This window comes from Dromiciops gliroides, chromosome 6 (assembly GCF_019393635.1).
Source record: "Dromiciops gliroides isolate mDroGli1 chromosome 6, mDroGli1.pri, whole genome shotgun sequence".
In the NCBI taxonomy this organism is placed as follows: Eukaryota; Metazoa; Chordata; class Mammalia; order Microbiotheria; family Microbiotheriidae; genus Dromiciops; species Dromiciops gliroides.
Genome location: NC_057866.1, coordinates 251,941,904 through 251,959,346, shown reverse-complemented (window position 1 = coordinate 251,959,346; position 17,443 = coordinate 251,941,904). Strand labels below are relative to the sequence as shown.

Sequence of the window (17,443 nt, the reverse complement as noted above, 5' to 3'; positions counted from 1 at the left end):
TGTCTCCCACATTACACCCTGTCACCTAGCTGTCCCTCAATGGTTCCATGTATGGGTAATGTGGAGTTGGCTGGTCAAGAACCTGTGTTTTCTTGGTGTTAATTTTTAGGCCAAAATTAGCACAAGGAGCAGAAAACTGATCCATACTTTGTTGCATCTCAGTTTCAGAGGTTGCATTGAGTATACAATCACATGTGAATAAAAAGTCAAGCATCAATTCTCCTTCCACTCTAGTCTTGGCTTGTAGCCTTTTCATGTTAAATAATTTTCTGTCCATATGATACCATTTTCATCCTTGTTGAAGGCATCCAAAAGCACTGCTGAAAACATCATGCTAAAAAGCACAGAAACAAGCACATAGCTTTGTTTTGCTCCACTGGTGACTGGGAAAGTGGGAGAGCATCATCCATTATCCAGAACCCTTGTAGTCCTGTCATCATGGAACAGGCATACAATACTCCAGAACTCTGGGCAGCCAAAGTTTGACACAGTTTTTCCACAAGTCCTCATAACTGACAGTATCCAAAGCCTTGGCCAGGTTGATGAATGTAGTGTACAGACCTCTTCTCTGCTCCAGGCATTTCTCCTGGAGTTGTCGGACAACAAACACCAAATTAATTGTTTCATACCCTTTTCTGAAGCAACACTGGCTCTCAGGTAGGTGACCATCTTGCAAGTGAAGGATCAGCCTATTAAGGAGGGCTCTGGCAAGAATATTGTGATAATGACTAAGAGACTCCCTGCTGTGATTGTCCCAGGACAATATATTTCCTTTACCTTTATAGAGATGAACAGTGGAGGTGCCCTGGGGGATAACCTCCTCTTGACATAACCTGGAATATTTTTTTTTGGTGGGGCAATGGGGGTTACGTGCCTTGCCCAAGGTCACACAGCTAGTAAGTGTCAAGTGTCTGAGGCTGGATTTGAACTCAGGTCCTCCTGAATCTAGGGCCAGTGCTTTATCCACTGCGCCACCTAGCTGCCCCTGTAACCTAGAATATTTTAGTCAACCTTTGTATGGAGCAGTGTACCCCTGCCTTGTAGATCTCTGCTGGGATAGAATCAGCACCAGGCATTTTGTCCCTCAAAGGGAGCCTGGTGGCATTCAGTGCCTCCTTTTTAGTTGTAAATTTGGTTAGAAAGGATTGATTGCAACCTGAGGTACAGCATTGATTGATGATGGTCTGTGAAGAACGCTATGGAAGTGTTCAGCCCACTTCTCCATGATCATGTCCTTATCACTAATCAATGCAGCTCCAGCAGCACCAAGTATTTGAGAGGCACCATAGGTCTTTGGCCCATAAATAGCCTTCTGGGCATCATAAAAGCGGATTAGATTGTTACTATCAGCCAAAAAACAAAAAACAACTGATTTCATCTGCCTTCTTACTGAGCCAAGAATCCTGCATCCCTCTGAGCTTTGTTGGCACTTTCCTTTTAATGGAGTTAAGGATAAACTATCCTGCTGGTAAACCCTGTTTTTTGTTTAGCAGCTTCTGAATTTCCTCATCATTTTCATCAATGTTGATGTTTGCAAATGTTCTGGCCCAGATGAGTATATGCAGTGCTGTACACCAAGTCTCTAAAAGCTGCCCACTCCTTTTCTACTCCACTGTTGCCAACCAAATGTTGGCTCTGCTTTCCCTCCAAGTTGCTGCTCAGCAAAGTGCTCTATTCTGTTGACATTGGTAGTTGCCTTGGGGCCACCACTTTTGTTGAAGGAAAATATTTAGCTTGGAGAGGATAAGCCTTTGATCAGTCCTGTACTTTACACCACACAATGACAGCCTATTAAATGCCAATGTTTGCTGTGAGGGTGCATCCACAAAATTTTATTGCATTTAGGTAAATGGAAGACAGCATTGGTAATGAGAAGGTCATGAGATGCACAAGTCTTCAGCAGTAAGTGATCGCTGTTGTTGCTGTTTCCAACTCCATTCCTCCCAGTGACTCCCTGCCATGTCCGGTAGTCTGCGCCTACTCTTGCATTAAAGTCACCCACAATTATAAGTTTGCCCTCTTTCAGCACATGGATGATGAGAGGCTTCATAAAATTTTTCTTTGACCTTAATCAGGGTCTGTCATAGTAGGAGCACACACACTGCTCATGGTAGCATGATGCTCTCCTGCAAGGGACAATCACATTGTCATGAGTTTGTCATTCACTACTTTTGCCAGGCATACAAGCTTGATGACAAGATTAGTTTAGACTACAAAAAATTACTCTGAGGGAGATTGAAAAGGTAGCATCTGCCATGAAAGTTAGACCACTACTTCTCTCAAACTCCAATAAAGATGGACTGTGAAGCCAAGAGCCTTGGGAATAGCAGTGTTTCTAGCCCAGTTCCCACAGCTAGTTGCATCCAGGAAAGCAACCAGGTAAAGCTAATCATGGCTACTTAAGACTCAGAAAAAAAATTTCTTGACACAAAAAGACTTTAAAATGGTTTCACTTCAAAACCTGATAAGGCCTTATCAGTGCAAATGACATTTAAGAAGAGGCATTAGGCACTCTAAGTCTCATGAGACATTTTCATCTGATTTGCAGATATTGCCCATTAGAATACTATCTCCTTTGAGTGGAAGAACCTATTTTTCTCTTTTGTATCCTCAGATCTTGGGGAAGTGCTTTGCAATAAGTACTTTATAGTTATTTTCAGTTGTGCCTGACTCTTCATGACACTGTTTAGACTTTTCTTGGCAAGGAAACTAGAGTGGTTTAAAAATGAGGCAAACAGGGTTAAGTGACTTGCCCAGGATCACACACCTAGTGCCTGAGGCCAGATTTGAACTTGGGGAAATGAGTTTTCCTGCCCTTAGGCCCCTCTACCCACTGAACCACCAAGCTGCCCAAGTAAGTATTTACTAAATGTTTTTAAATTTTATTCATTCACTCCAAACAAACAAAAAATGCTTAAAACGTCAAACGTGCATTGACTTACTTAAAATGAAACAGTAACCTATTGCTGCTTTTTTGCTACCTCTTTCCCTTTCATCTTAAGCTCTTTTATCATCCTCAATTCTCTCTTCCCTGATCTCTGATAAGAGCTAGCATTTACATGGCTCTTTGCAGTGTTTTTTGAAATATCTCATTTGCTCCTCACAACAACACAGGGAAAGCAGCTGCTATTTCTGTCCCCACTTTGTTGTTTTTCACTCATTTCAGTTGTGTCTGACTCTTTGTGGTCCCATTTGGGGTTTTCTTGGCAAAGATACTGGAGTGTTTTTGCCATTTCCTTCTCCAGCTCATTTTATAGATGAGGTAAAAGAGGTAAACAGGGTGAAGTGATTTGCCTAGGGTCATACAGTCAGTAAGTATCTGAGGATGAATTTGGACTCAGAAATATGACTTTGAGCCCAGCATTCTATCCAGTATACCACCCCAGCCCACCGAAGAGGAAACTGAAGCAGACAGAGGTTAAGTGCCTGAGGCCACATATGAATTCAAATCTTCCTGACTCCAGGTCCAGAAGATAATGAAGTGGCCCTTCTCCCAGCCAAAGCTAACAAAGCTGACTCCTCTACTAGTAATTCTAATATCATCCCTTCACTATCTTGCATATTCCACACCTTCTCTGATTCTCTACACAATTTCCTGGTTCCTTTGCTACAACTTTAAAGCTGCCTTCAGATATGCCCCAAACCAATCTGTGCTTAAAAATGATCCCCAAACTAGTCTTTACAATTCATTCAAGCTTCCAGATTTCTATACCTTTCCTTCCTTCCTATTGTTAATCTAATTTTTTTTATTCTTTACATAATCATACAAAATGAGCATTTCCATTTGCAAATTAAAGTAGAAAAATATACATGAAATAGTGATCTGCTTTTCCTTTTCAGTGTAAAATAAGCTTTTAACATCAAGGTTGTCCTGTTTAGCCGCCTAATCCTGATCTTTCTGTTATTCTCTGTGCTTTTTTATATTTCAGTTAATTTTTTTTAATCAACAAGTATTTCCACCTCTGCCCCACAAGTGAAAAACAACCAACCCTCCCACCAAAAAAAACCCTTTACAACCAATGTGCATAGCCAGTTTCAGAAAAACTTCGCAAGACAGTTACAAAGTAAGAAGAACCAAGAGAACAATGTATACAGTAAAAGCATTATATAAAAACAAACAACATTCACAAATTGAAGAACTCTGATCAATCCAATGACCCATCATGGTTCCAAAGGACTGATGATGAAACACGCTATGCAAACCTTCTCAAGATACAGAAGCAAACATTTCTGGACATGGCCAATGAGGGCACTTGTCTTTCTCAACAGGTCATATTTGTCTTAAGGGTTTGAGTTGTCTTCAGGATTTGAGTTTTCTTTCCAATTTTGTGGGGTGGAGGAGACAAGCTAGAAGAAGGCAAGATTGTAAAACAAACAAAGTAGATGGTCATTTTGTATTTTAGGACTCAGGAGGAGAACAGAAAGAAGGACGGAAAGAATCACAAGGAGAAAAACCTTGAAAGTTATATGGTGAATTTATCACACACTTAAAACCAAAAGCAAACTTACAACAACAAAGATTTAGTTTCATGTATATTCCTCTTCTAGTCTAAAAATATCAAACCATATATCAAAGATATTGCAAAAATATTTTTTAAAATGAATACCTGTGAATAGGTTGGATTGATAGCAGGGATACAAAGATGATTCAACATTAGGTAAACAATTAGCATACTATCTCATAATGGTAACAAAAAAAGAAAAAATGCATGATAAAGGCAGGAAAAGCCTTTGATAAGTCTCAGCACTTATTTATGTTAGGCATGCTAAAATGAACCCTACCTTAAAATATGGTCAAAAGCATCTACATAATGTTGAGAACCAGTTCTATTTACAATGAACAGTCTTACCAGTAAGATAAAGGATAAAAAGCAAGGAAGTTTCCATTATTATTTAATATTGCTAAAGATATAACAGAACAAGAAAAAATGAGGCAACTTGGATAGTCAGAGAGTAAGATAAAGTCTACATTGCAGATCATATTATGGTTTACTAAGAACCCCAGAGATGCTAAAAAAATCAAAAAAAATTTTTAAATGATGGAGAAAAAAATTCCACTAAAAATATTTACAAAATATATGTGGGAGTTAATCTGATAAGACACCCAAAAGGCTTAAGCAGTCTTTACAGAAATCAGGAAGATAATTTTAAAGTCAGTCAATAAACATTTATAAAGCACTTACTATATCGCCAGTCTCTGTGCTAAGTGCTAGGGATACAAATTAAATCAAAACAAATGAAAAAACCCAATCCAGTTCCTACTGTCAAGGAGTTTACAATCTAAAGCAGGAAAACAATGCATAAAAGGAAGCTGAAAAGCAGAAAAAGAGACCCAAGGAGTGGGTACTCTTGGGACAAATGAGATATTCTGATCAAGTTCTCTCCTTAAATGGAGGTGAGGTATAGCCCCGCCCTCCAATCAGAGGCAAAGGATGGTGATAAGGTCGGTAAGGTGGTGACCAAGGTTGGTAAGACATGACAGGATGCTAAGGTTATAGGAATAATGAGCTTCTGTGGTGAAGTCAGAAGTCTCAACATCAGGCAGCCAGGTGAGAAATGTCTGAGTTGAGCTCTCTTCCTTAAATGGAATCAAATCGCTCATGTCACAATTAAATCATGTCAAAACAAAACAAAAACAAAACATAAACCTCATTTTACTTTAACAAACTATCAAGATATTTTTTTTTAAATTTTAATTTTAATTTACTTTATTTTATTTTTTGCGGAGCAATGAGGGTTAAGTGACTTACCCAAGGTCCCAAAGCTAGTGTCAAGTATCTGATGCTGAATTTGAACTCAGGTCCTCCTGAATCTAGGGCCAGTGCTTTATCCACTGCACCACCTGGCTGCCCTCAAGATTTTTTTAAACATAAAACTATAAAATTAGAGCTATTCATGTGGAAGAATATAAGTCTATATTCAAAGGATTTTTTTTTAATTGGAAAAAGGGGTCATGAAGGATCAGATCTGGAACTATATAATACAAAGCAGCAATTATCAAAAACTATTTGGTACTTGATTTTAAAAAAAGTAACAAAAGAACAGATTAAATAACATTGTGAAGCAAATGAACACAGTAGCTCAGGGTTTAATAAACACAAGAGCACAAATCATGGCTATTACAGGGCTGGATTTGACAAGAACTACTAATAATGCTGGAAAGCTATCTGATTGAAATTAGGTTTAAATTAGCACCTTATGCCATATACCATAATAACTCTTAAAGAAGTAAAGATTATAAAAAATAGCCATAATTTAAAGGTAAGGGGAAGCTAGAAAGAATTCCTGCTGCTTGCGCTCAACTTAAGAGTTGAAAAAGAATTTATGGAAGGAAGGAAAATTTGGAAGGAAATCAACAAGAATGATATGAAATGAGAAGATAGGGATGGGAAGTAGTACATATGTTAGACTAAAGTATCAAAATATATGGGAAATTAGTTCTGAATGCCAAATAAACTGACATGGAAATAAATTTTAAATACTGAACTAAAAATTAGAAGCCTGTTTTTATTTCAAGTTCTAACTTTTCTTATAGGCAATACTAAATTACTAATGTATTTATACTAAAAGTCCTGTGTTAGGCAGTGTGGTTCTCATGACACAAATATTTCCCAACTTTGATGAATCCATAGAGGGATGCATACTTCCTTCCAAGTTTGTTGATTACAATTCACTCTTGCTTTTCCATGTTGTGCAAATTCTTTCTCTCTTCTTCCATAAATACTCCTGAAGCTCAGTTCAGTGAGATGGTTATTTTCCTTTGGGTCTTTTAATATTTTGGTAGCTATCTGTGCCAAACTTAACCACTTATCTATTACCTCTCAGTTTTACTGCTTTATCAGCCCTTTTCATTTACTGATATATGTCCACAATGCCATTTCTAGCACTTGAAGCGCTCTACTGCACATCTTCCCATTACCCTCTGAGCCACCTGCAATTTCTAGTTTCCTGAGGTTCAAGTATTCCACAGTTTACACATACTGTTTCCACTGAGAGAATATTAGTGTCAAAAAGATAAATGGAGGGGCAGCTAGATGGCGCAGTGGTTAAAGCACTGGCCCTGGAGTCAGGAGTACCTGAGTTCAAATCTGGCCTCAGACACTTGACACTTACTAGCTGTGTGACCCTGGGCAAGTCACTTAACCCCGCATTGCCCTGCAAAAAAAAAAAAGATACTTGCAATTAATGCAAGTATTACATGATTTTTCAAAATGTCATTCAACTGGCTCTCCTCTTCCTACTAAATTCTGGACCAAACTCTAGTTGGTCAGTTGCAGTGGTTGCCAAAGACATTGATATATATTTTGGGGCTAATTCAATGAGCTGCCTATGTAAATGCATGGCATGACCTGAATACATGTTTTCATTTCAACTCATGTTTAAATTTTTTAAAGTATCTTAAACCTCAAACATGAACATTTTAATACATAAAAGAAAACAGGATTATGTGTAGAAACTGTGAACTTCTATTTTGTATGTCTTCTTTTAAAGTGTATATTAAATTATTGCAGCTTTAACAGAACCACGCTACTTCTTTGTTTCCCTATGTGAACTCCCTTCTCTGCTCCTTCATACTTTAAAAATGCTGCTTCATTCATACTCGTCATTATTTTTTTTTTTTAATTCGGCAAGACCTGAGTTCAGAGCTGGCTTTAAACACTTATAAACTGCCTCACTCTGGGCAAGTCACTCAATATCTGCTTAACCTTCCTCATCTGTAAAATGGGAATAGCTGTTACTACCTCCCCACATTGTATGCCCAAGGGAAGCTGTCCTTTCCAATAAGTATCGCCAGACAAGACAAGCACACACACCTTGGCCATGTCTGAAAACGTCTTCATTCTGTCCCTCTACGGCAACAGGAAACGTTCTCCAATTTCTGATTGGTCCATTTGCAAGTTGGTAAGGCACTAAGGACATCCGGCCTTGATCAGAATGCTTATTTCATCGTATATCAGTGCATATGTCTTCCCTTTCTTCATGGTCTTACGTAATATTCTATTCTATTAATGTACCACCATTTATTTAGCCATTTCTAACAGATACAACATCTATTTTGTTTTCTTTGATTTCATTTTCACGTGTCAATCCTTTCTCCTTATTTAAACCAAATGTAATAGTCACCATTAAAGGCATGACTTTATTGCTACAGAACCTTTCAGATCTGTTCAGATTTTAGGATGATCTTCTGCAGATTGATTTACCACTCCACTGCATGTCACTGTTCAGTAAGGCAATATTCATTGTAATCCTTCTGCTCCATAATATTTTGCAAATGTATTTTTACAGCAAGACAGAATTACTTTTGGTTTCTATGTCTTTCCATTTGGCAAGAAGATTAAGGAGGCTGTTTGCTTTTGGATTCTTGTGGGGTCATTGTGGTAATTCTTTTATACCAGTTAAATTTCCTTAGGAAATACTAATAATCAAAGCCAATTTCTTTACTTTTATCACCTCATGTTTTAAGGTCAAATTATTCAAATAGGTCAGGTTTGCACATGGTATCTTCATGTTCAGTAGAATATAAACTCTTTGAGGTCAGTTATTATTTATTTTATTTTCATCTTTATCTTCAACACTAAACACAGTGATATGAACATAAGTTAATTTTTGTTGAGGCAACTTTCTTTTAATATGCTTTTAGATCTTGTTGTTGTACTATCATAAGCTGATTAGATTTTTAAATGACAAAAATCAAAGACAAAAAGACTGCACAGGAAATTAAATTTCAATAGATTTAAGTGTATATTAATTTTGAGATGGTGATGAGTTTCTGGGTCCGTTCTGAATTTTTTGGTGCAACAAAATCTGTAGATTGTTTTTATTGTTATTGTTAATGTTCTTACTTACATAATTAAAGTCATTTAAAATTATTGTTTGGGTTTAGCTTCTTTAGGTTTGTAGCACTCCACATCTCCCCATATTTCTCAATTTTTTATATTTGATCTTTCTTATGGCATAATATTTCATTTCATTTCTAACCCACAGTCTGTTGTACCATTCCATGTTTATTTGACATATAGGTTGTATTTTTTTTTGCTGTTACTAAAAACGTTCCTATTAATATTTTCTGCCAACAAGTCTTTTATTCCTTTAGACAGCTGGTTCTGAAATGACTCATTTTAATCGACATTTCCTGTAACAGTAAATTTTTTCTTCTGTGATATACAGAGTTTCCATGTCCAATGTCTTCTGACTTATTAGAAGTATAAATAGAAAATACACCCATATTTTCTGGATGCATTAAAAAAACAAACAAACAAATCACTTCCCAATGAATTTTGCCTCACAATGAATTTTGCCTCTTGCAAAAGAAACAGTTAAGCAAAATAAACCAATGAAGTGGTCACTTTTGAAAATTAGTGCTTCATTGTCACCTATAGACACTACTTCCCTGCCAAGAGGAAGGATGCTGTCTTCCCCCACTACTGACTCTCTTCATAAAGAATCAGGATATAAAAAAGCTTCTAAGTACTCTAGAGAACCTTTCGTCTCATTTATTGTTTAACATCAAACATTTTCTCACTACTTTCCCCATATCCACCTTCCAAATAAAATAACCAAGTAATCAAGTGAGTGGGAGTAACAGAAAAGACATTCTTTTTCCTCTTTCTCTAGCTTATATCACAATTTTCTTTTTTTTTACTGGGACGTTAAACTATTACTATAATAGATATTCTAAAAGTCTTAGTGCAGTTTTAAGCTATGACTTCTAGGATAGCCCAGAAACCTGGCCAATATCAACCATGTTTAAATGGGAAAGCAGTGATCAACTCACCTTGCACTTATGCAAGAGAATTACGGTAAAGGTAACTGCTGTTGTAGAAGATATATTAGAAGACTTACTTGGAGTCAATCATATCACTCAAACCTTTCTTATCCATAAAAAAATTTAGAGTGGTAGAACTGTTGTTCCCAACTCTTCTGGACTCCATTTGGATTTTTTTGGCCAAGATACTGGAATGGTTTGTCATTTCCTTCTCCAGCTCATTTTATGGACGAGAAAACTGAGGCAAATAGTGTTAAGTGACTTGTCCAGAGTCACACAGCCAGTGTCTGAGGCCAGATTTGAACTCAGGAAGATAAGTCTTCCTGACTCTAGGTCAGGCACTCTATTCACCGTACCACACAATTTCTGAATTACCTAGCCTCATTCAGTTATGTGCCCAAATAGCAAGACCATAAATCCTCACTTCCATACAACTATATAAAAACATTTCAAAAATTCAAAACTTTTAGATGAAAAGAAACACATCATGACAGGCTATCATTTAAATTTGTGAAAAGGAGAAAGATCTAAAACAACCAAGAATTCCCTCTAGATGAGAAAAAGAACTTAATGTTTTCAAAGATAGTTAATGAAAAAGGTGGCAAATTGGATCTACTAGGATTTAAGATGTAATGATATGCTACCCCCATTGAAATTTCCATCAGAAAAACACCCTGGTAAAGAGAGAACAAGACTGATCTCAAAGGCTCTATTTTCCAAGTTCTTAAGTAAAATGTGAAGTCATCTAGCAGTATAAACTCAGTGCTCATAGTGATTGCCATTCTTATTCTGTCTTTATTCTGCTAAAGTGATAATATCACACAGACTTCTTACCTTATACATTTCATCCTTTTAAACAGAAGGAGAGCTTTTCTAAAACCTAGACCAAAGAACTATCCTCTCCAAATGTTAGGGGAATACTTCAGGAAGGAAGCAAGAGTCCAAGAAGAGAGCGAATAGAGAATGTGAATGAAAAAGAGTGGGTAAGAGTTCTGAGAAGCCTGGAAGTCAGGAAAGCCGGGACCAAAGGACATCTGGCCTTCCCTGGGGTAGAAGGTCTAGTGGGCCAATCACTGCACCTCTCCCAGCTTCAGTTTCCTTGTGTATAAAAAACAAGAAAAGCAACTTATCTCATCTGATTGTTGTGAGGCTTAAATAACTGAAATGTGCAAAGTGCGTCTGTAAATCTTAAAGTACTATATGTTTGTTTTTATTTGGAAACCAAGAGGGACCCTCTGATAATTATTATTAGCATTTATTTTACCTTACTACCTATCCAATTATCTGTCTATGAACTTTAGTAAAGTCGGAATCTGAGTAATCTTTTGAGTATAGAAGTATGGTTCACTGAAGGAAGAAGTCATATATATGTACAGGCAGTAACTTTGTGCATGATAGTTAAAATATTTTCACATTCCTTCCTGTATATTCCTCAAATTTTAATTGTTAATAGAAAGGCCATCCTAAGTCTTTTCTTTAAAGTTCTGATCAACACGGTAGTAATAAAACCATTCATTTCTTGTGTAATTGCTAAGGCCCATAGCTCAAATAGGGAGCCTCCCTCAAGAAAAAAAAAAAAGCCCACTTCATCTGTGTGTGTAAATGCAAAACTTAAAAATCATTCAAATTAATTTCTTTTCAAAATTAAATACTTAAAAAAAGAACTTCTAATCTTGAAATACACATTATAGCATATTTTTAAATGCTTCTAATAATCTTGGGGAAAGTATGTAATGACTCTGTGTTGACAGTATGTAAACCATGCTTTCTACCTCCATAATTTCTAAATATCCCTATGTGGCATGACCTATTTACCATGAAAACAATTCCTATCCTAGAATTTCCACTAGGGGCTTCACCTTATTTCAGACCCTGAATGCAGACCAGCTGTCTATACATGGAATGAGAAATTGGAATTAAATGAAAAGATGACATAAAAATAAAGATTTACTACAATATACATTTGATATGAATACACCAACCACAATCTGAAAAAGGAATTCTCTCTTTGCTTACCTGCCAGATATAGTGCAAATGATATAAATCGATGGTAGCGAATAAGGAACTGAAGTTGCTCTTCTCTTTGAACAAATGTAGCAAAATAATCTGCTACAGTCTCTCCATAGAAAAAGTAGTTCACACACAGTAAAAAATACCTGTAATATAAGAACTATCAGCCTATTTTTCTTTGATGAATATGATCATCAGACACCCTGAATAGAGCTATCTCTTATACATAGAGCAATACAAAAGAAATCAAAATAAACAAAATGTTGAAAGAACTCAATCTGTTTAAAAAGTAGTCCATCAAAATGTGCTCAGTGGGGATAGCCCAAACAGTTTATGTTTTATTTCAAGGTATTCTTAAAAGCTAGCTATTACAATTAACATCTAATCAGTAGCAGTTAGCATGTATTCTAAAAAACAGGATACAATACAATTTCAGAGATTTCTTCTAGCTCTGTTTAGTAAAATTCCCTAAGGGGTACAAGGAGCTGAAGGGATTACTCATTCCTTTTTTCCATTGACTTTTAAAATCTGAAACTGTTATCTCTCCAATGGCCCAACTAAATTTAGCTCCTGGTACCTCCAGCAAAGCAGTGGGGCAAGGGAAGGCCATGGCTTACTTCTGCTGTCACCTAGCCCACTTTCTCTGCTAAAAGAGCCCCTGCTCCAAAGAAACCCATTCAATGGCACCACCAGTTTCCTAAACTACAAACTGTTGAATTCTTTCCCCCTTTCTCCTGTACATTTAATCTATCAATAAATCCTTGGCATCTCTCTCAAATCCATCTTTTTTCATGTGTAATACCTCTCTCCAGTCTAGTTCCTCATCACTCTACATGCATAATTGTGTGAAACTAAGCTGATCAAACATCCTTTCTACATGCTGCTCAAAACCCTACGCTGACTCCCACTGCCCAGTGTAACAAGTCTAAACTCGATGGCCTTCAAGGTCTCCAATAATCCAACCTTCACACGGCCCCTACCAAGATATGCAGCATTATTGGTCAATACTGACCCTGCTTGCTGGTCTTGCACACACCATGCTACCACTGCCCTCCCACCCGGGGACGTCCTACAGCTATGGAAATCTTGCCTACTCTCAAAGCCCAGCTCAAGTCCTGTGCTGTTGCTGAAGCCCTGATTATTCATGCCCATACTGCTCTCTATGAAATCCTATTGTACTTAGATAGTACCATATACTTCAGTACTTAACCTCTCCCCCCTCATACATGTCCACGTCTTCTTTATCAACTTAATCAGGGATCTATGTGAAGGGACTGTGTCATATACTTCCTACATAGCACATACCATACCAGGCACAGAGCAGACTTGATAAATACCCGATGCCTGACATAGCAAAGCCTTACTCTTTAAAGGACAATTAAATGATTTTAAGGTTTACAAGAAACATTCTCCTCCTTGTATCAATGACCACCAGCACTAGGATTGATTTTTACTCAGACTAGGGCATTCAGGTGTATGGGTTAGGTGTTGCATTTTTAATACCCTTTCTTACATCAGCAGGCAGAGAAAAGGGTACTTCCTTGGCCTGGATAGCACAGTTTTGTTTAAGGATTGGTGAGAGGTGGACAGACTTAATAGGGTCAGTATAGAAGCCATCCCCCTACTGTGGCGATGAGGGTCAGCAATCCTTTCCTTAAGCTTCCTCTCCCTGTCGGAGGAAATCAGGAGTACAACACTAACATGGCATGGCCAGTATACATCACTTCCAATAGTGATTTGACTTGCTCAGACATCTTAAATCTGCACCCCTTTAAAATCAGACTATGGCAGCATTTGCCCTCGTGGTCTTCCCACGCTACTTTATATCGTTCTGTGAAATACTTTTGATTCAGTCCAAGCATGGCTTATTTATCTAGTAAATATCCTTCTCTAAGTTTTATGAATGTCACAAGTGAAATTGATACAGTTGGAGCTCTGATTTAAAATGGATGTGGAATATTGAACCTCACTTTCTAATCAAATTAGCATTTTACAAATAGTTTAAAGGAAGAATATCTTTATACATATAAACTTAGTATTAATAGGAAATCTAAAATGCTACATATGACCACACATTATACATAAATTGTGTTATGTTAAAAGTTGGCAAACTTGAGAAACATTAAATTTTGCTGTCTTTTGATTGAATAAAGGAAAATAGTGAAGTGAGCAAATACAAAGACAATGTCAGTGACAAGATCATTGTCTTCAGATGAAATATGGACTATAAAAAGGTTTCTGTGAATTGAATTTGAGTTGGAATAATGGACTAATAGGGAGTAATCACAAATATTCTTTAAGTAGAAGAGTAGCTCAGAGAAATTAAAAGGTTGAAGGGGATAGAAGAAGACTAATAGAGGTTGAAATAAGAAAACAGAGTTGGAGCAGTGAAAGAAGCAGGCCAAGATAGGGTAGGGTGAGGTGGGGAAAGATGGGGTGCATAGAAAAGGGCCATTAGGCTAAAAAACGCTGAGAGGAGCACATTCATCATCAAACAGGAATAGACTTTGCTTGAGAAAATCAAATTCTCATACTGATCTTTTATTGTGTTGATAACTCCTCTTCAGTAGAACAAATCCAAATGTCTGCTCATCCTATACAATTCTTATACATTTATTCCTTACCTTTGCTTAATATTACAATGATATCAATGGAGGTGTCTATCAGCTATCACTTCTTGCCTCCAATAACCTATTTTCTTTATCTCTCATATGTGCCTTTGATGGCATCCATTGTTCCAATTCTTTTCAACTGTTTGTAAGGTGATACAGTCTATTCATACCTTCGATGTCTCTTCATTGCCTTCTGGGGCAATATTCTCATATCTAATTCTTAGAAGACCATTACCTATTTAACAGCTAGAAAGCATTGGGAAAATATAGGTGATAAGAAGATGGGTTTCTGTTTCATATAAATATGAACAGGAGAAGGGCTCAGTTACCTTTTATGAAATTACAAAATACATTGCTTTTATCTACATATATATATGTAGATAGATATATATATATATAAAAGTTCTATACACAGACATACACATATCCTTATCATGCACTTATGTATGTGTATGCACATATACACTAATGTTGAGAGTTTGTCCATGCAAATACATATCATAGTCTGGACAAAAAGCAATTTCATCCATTTGAGTTTCTCAGGTGGATAGTTACATCAAACTTGTAAGTAGTTCTCTACATATCAAAAGGCCCTTCAATGTTTGATGCATTCAGTGCAATGTTATCTGTAAATGGAACACCTGAAGTATCTCACCAATTAAATGGAATCCCTGTTTTTCTTGAACCCTCCACTGGATTTTCTCCATGAAAGTAAACACCTGTTTATTGCCCCATATTGGTTATTGATAATCAGAAAGTCAAACCATTTTGTATTATTTTATCTTCCAAGGAATCTTGTGAAACTTTAATCTATGCCTGAGACACATGGAGAACCTTTAATGTGGCATTTTGCTCTACCAATTGAATGTTCTCTTATAGTAAAACCAATCATTATAGTGTGATTTCATATTCTCTATATCTTCTAGTCAATTCTGTGACAATAAAAGGTTGATTTCCAGTAGAATACTATCACTTATGAAGCCTGACTTTTCCTTTCTAATATCTAATCAAGAATACCCCCAATGTACTTATTTATTAATCTCATCAAAATTTTACATAGATGGGAAAGTAGGCATATATATTAGTGGTTACTGGTGTTCTTTAAGTGGCCTATTTTAGGTAGTAATGAGCTGTATGATTTTCTACCCCTTTGCAATCCTCTTCCTTCTCTCAAGAACTAATCCCTAATGGGCTCCCTAACAGCTGTGTTTTCCCCAGCACAGATCTCCTCTATGTACATTTGGTAAAATGCAGTTGCCTTTTCTGTCCTTTTCTATTCTGTTTCTGTATCTTCTATAAGCATATCTGGGAATATGATTATAGAGTCAAGTGTAGGGGCTCTGGATACTGAAAACATATTGTGTTCATTGGTCTATAATTTTCCACCATTCTTTTCTATAATATTTTACAAATGAATTTATTATCTAAACATGTATTTTCCTTGACTGCTATATCTCTCTATTTAGCAAGTAATTCAAGTATTTGATTTGGTTTTTAAGCACTTTTGGTTACTTTTATGGTACTTTAGTTTACAACTAAACTTCTGTACGAAATTACTATAATTGGTATCTATATCCATTCTTATCTTATTCTTAAAATGTATGAACTCAAATAGGAGATACAATTAAAGCAGCTGAAACCTGACCTATCTATTTTTTATTGTTTTCTTATTTGTATTCATTTTAATCATTGTTTTAAGAAGATGCTTCTCTAATTCTATACAATTCATTCTGGAGTGATTTTCATATCAATTACAAGCTGTATTAAAATATAATCAATTTTTGTTATACTACCTGTTGTTTGCCTTGTCCAAAACCTGAATTTTTCTCAAAGAAAGTGTTCATGATGTAGAGGCTTGTGAATTCTGGCTATTCTACAAGTATCTGACATCTCTTGTTCCTTACTCTTGGTTCCACATTTTCCAACACTTTTCACTGTCCTCCCCTATCTCCACCTTTGCACTGAAGTTACTGAGTATTGATGGACATGTTGTCTTAATTTGGTGAGCTCCAGCGAATCCTTGACTTTTCCATTTTCTGCAATTCATTTGTGAGTAAGTTGCAATTTATTTTCCTAGTGCTCTTTTTTGTTGTTATTGCAAATACTTATCATGAAATGGTGTTTCTTGTTGCCTTTCAAGACATATGATAAAACCAACTCGGCTAGCTTGTCTCTTCCATAACAATCTCTGAGCCATCTTTCTCTTTAACTGCAGTTTTCTTTTATTTTATGGTTTTATCTATAGTGACATTATCAAGTCTTAAGATCCAGATTCTTTAGCTGTACGTTTTTTCATTGATCAAGGATCAATGATCTCAAGGATCTCACATGGAAAATACTGGTGATATTCTATCTAAAACTCAATTGTGGTACCCTTGCCCTAGAAGTAGAAGGGGGCTGGCCACACAGGACTGAAAGCCATTTTGTATTTCTTTCTTTCATCAGTTGCCATGGCCAAAGAATTCATGATCACATGATCAGTAAGCCAGCCTACTGAAGATGAGCATTTCTGTGCTTAGCTAGGTTAGTCCTGAGAAGACAGTCTATTGTTGAACTGTACTTGAAGTTTTTCCAGCATTACCGAACCGGCCAAGGGCTGTACTATGTAGGCACTGCCTGCATAAACTTGAGGAGAAGGCAAGAAAAAAGAAATAACACCAAGGGAAGAGGCAGAAAGAAGGAAGGGTATCAAATGAATCTTTCCTAGCTATAATAGGCTGGAATTACTAAAGCAAAAGGGACATTATAGCTGCCTACCTTCCCTATTCATTTACCAACGATACTTGCTTAAAAGAAGACAAGCCAAGATTTTGTTAAGTTGCTTATGAGACAGACTTCCAGTTTATCTTTTTGTTGAGCTTGTCCTTCCACTATGCCAGACTGCTTTAATAGAAGATCGGCTACTTAAAGGTGCTAGGTTATGAAAGTGACCAAACTCCCAAAGACTATTTTTTGATTTCCACATTCCAAGGTCACAATCACTTCAAATTTTCTACTTGCTCCTCTATCACTATAAAATTACTCAAACTATTTTTTCTTGTAAAAAATTTTT

At 36.6% G+C, this 17,443-nt stretch overlaps 1 protein-coding gene across 1 annotated transcript in view; it reads right to left on the bottom strand.

Moving 5' to 3' along the window:
- Positions 1-17,443, bottom strand: part of CDS1 (CDP-diacylglycerol synthase 1) — an 89,515-nt gene that overhangs the window by 29,297 nt on the left and 42,775 nt on the right. The window contains exon 5 of the mRNA XM_043971057.1: positions 11,786-11,925. Within this exon, the coding sequence (XP_043826992.1) occupies positions 11,786-11,925 (140 nt within the window). The remainder of the gene's footprint in view (positions 1-11,785; positions 11,926-17,443) is intronic.